The sequence below is a fragment of the Rhea americana genome, unplaced genomic scaffold (assembly GCF_003343005.1).
Source record: "Rhea americana isolate MKP2758 unplaced genomic scaffold, rheAme1 scaffold_785, whole genome shotgun sequence".
Classification (NCBI taxonomy): domain Eukaryota; kingdom Metazoa; phylum Chordata; class Aves; order Rheiformes; family Rheidae; genus Rhea; species Rhea americana.
Window position 1 is genome coordinate 20,386 of NW_028186962.1, and position 1,627 is coordinate 22,012.

General features: G+C 68.2%; 1 protein-coding gene across 1 annotated transcript in view; it reads left to right on the plus strand.

Annotated features, from left to right (window-relative positions):
- PHF23 (PHD finger protein 23) overlaps window positions 1–1,550 on the plus strand; it is a 3,905-nt gene extending 2,355 nt beyond the window's left edge. The window contains exons 3-5 of the mRNA XM_085322532.1: window positions 7–90; window positions 304–1,024; window positions 1,126–1,550. Coding sequence (XP_085178658.1) covers window positions 7–90; window positions 304–1,024; window positions 1,126–1,337 — 1,017 coding nt within the window. The 3' untranslated portion in view covers window positions 1,338–1,550. The remainder of the gene's footprint in view (window positions 1–6; window positions 91–303; window positions 1,025–1,125) is intronic.
- Window positions 1,551–1,627: the final 77 nt, after the last annotated feature.

Here is a 1,627-nt window from a genome sequence, read left to right on the forward strand (position 1 = left end):
CCCGAGAAGCGGCGACGGACCATCGAGGACTTCAACAAGTTCTGCAGCTTCGTCCTGGCCTACGCGGGCTACATCCCCGCCGCCAAGGAGGTGAGTGCGGCGGCGCCTCCCGCGGAGCCCCATCTTAGTGGCTGGCGGCGCGGAGGACTGCGAGTCCCGGCGTGCTCCGCGGCGGCACAGTCGGGGCGCGGCGGCGGCGGCGCGCGCGGCACCACGGGAGTTGTAGTTCCGCGTTGCGGGGGGGCGCGCACGGGGCACCTCGGGCCGCCGGAGACCCCCCGCGCTGAGCCCCGGTGCCCGCAGGAGAGCGACTGGACGCCGTCGGGCTCCAACTCGCCGCTGCGCGCCGAGAGCGCGGCCGACAGTGACGGCTGGGAGTCGGCGCACTCGGACCTGCACACCATCGAGACCTTCGTGAAGAAGGCCAAGTCCTCCAAGAAGAAGGCCTTCCGGCGCCTCAAGTCCGACAGCTCCCTGCTGGAGAAGATGAAGCTCAAGGACTCGCTCTTCGACCTGGAGCCACCGGGGAAGCCGCCGGCCGCGCTGGCCCCTACACCCCGGCCCACCCCAGGCCCTGGCGATACCACCAACAACAAGAAGAGGGACAAGCGGAGCAGGCGGGCAGCTGAGGGCGGTGTGCTGGGGGTGCCCGGCGGGGGGGCAGCCAAGAGGAACCGTGGTGACCCGGCAGGCGAGAAACGCTCCCGCATCAAAAAGAGCAAGAAAAGGAAGTTGAAAAAGGCAGAGCGGGCCGAGGCGAAGCCAAAGGCATCCCTTAGCGAGACGGACTCTGAGGAGGAGGACGCCCTGCCCTCACCAGTGGGCTGTGACCCGCCACCCGCAGGAGAGCGGGGGGCAGCAGGGGGGGCGCTGGAGCCCCAGGATCCGGCAGGTGCCGGGGGCAAACTGGAGGGGGGTGGGGAGGGGAAGGAGTGTGGCAGCACCGAGACCAGCCGTGACGGCGATGGAAGCTCCAGTGAGGGCGAGATGCGGGTCATGGACGAGGACATCATGGTGGAGTCGGGTGAGTGCAGGGGGTGGCAGGGAGGGGGCCACGGCAGCAGTAGTGGGAGGGCCACGGCGGGCTCAGCCCCCGGCCCTGTCTCCACCATGCCCATCCTGCAGGCGATGACTCCTGGGACCTGATCACCTGCTACTGCCAGAAGCCCTTCGCTGGACGCCCCATGATCGAGTGCAACCAGTGCGGCACCTGGATCCACCTCTCCTGCGCCAAGATCAAGAAGACCAATGTCCCTGACATCTTCTACTGCCAGAAGTGCAAAGATGGCAGCCGCAAGGTGCCGGCAGCAGCGCCCCGCAGCGGGGGCGAACCTTAGGGCCCCCTCGGGATCCGGGTGCTCCCTGTCCCCGCCCCAGGGTCTGGGTGCTCCCTGGGCCCCCTACCCCCCCGGGGGCCTAGGTGTTCTTTGCCCCCCCCCCCGGGCCCAGGCGTCCCCCAGGCAAGGGTGACACAGCTGCTCTGGGCAGGGAGGGGGTGGAGGGGTGCCCTACCCCGGTGTAAAGTTCGACTGTAAATAGAGGGGGAAGCGGTTTTTTTGTGTGTTATTTTTTTAAGCTCTTACTCCCCCTTTTTCCCTTCTCCTCCCCCCCCTCCCCGTTTGGTGGC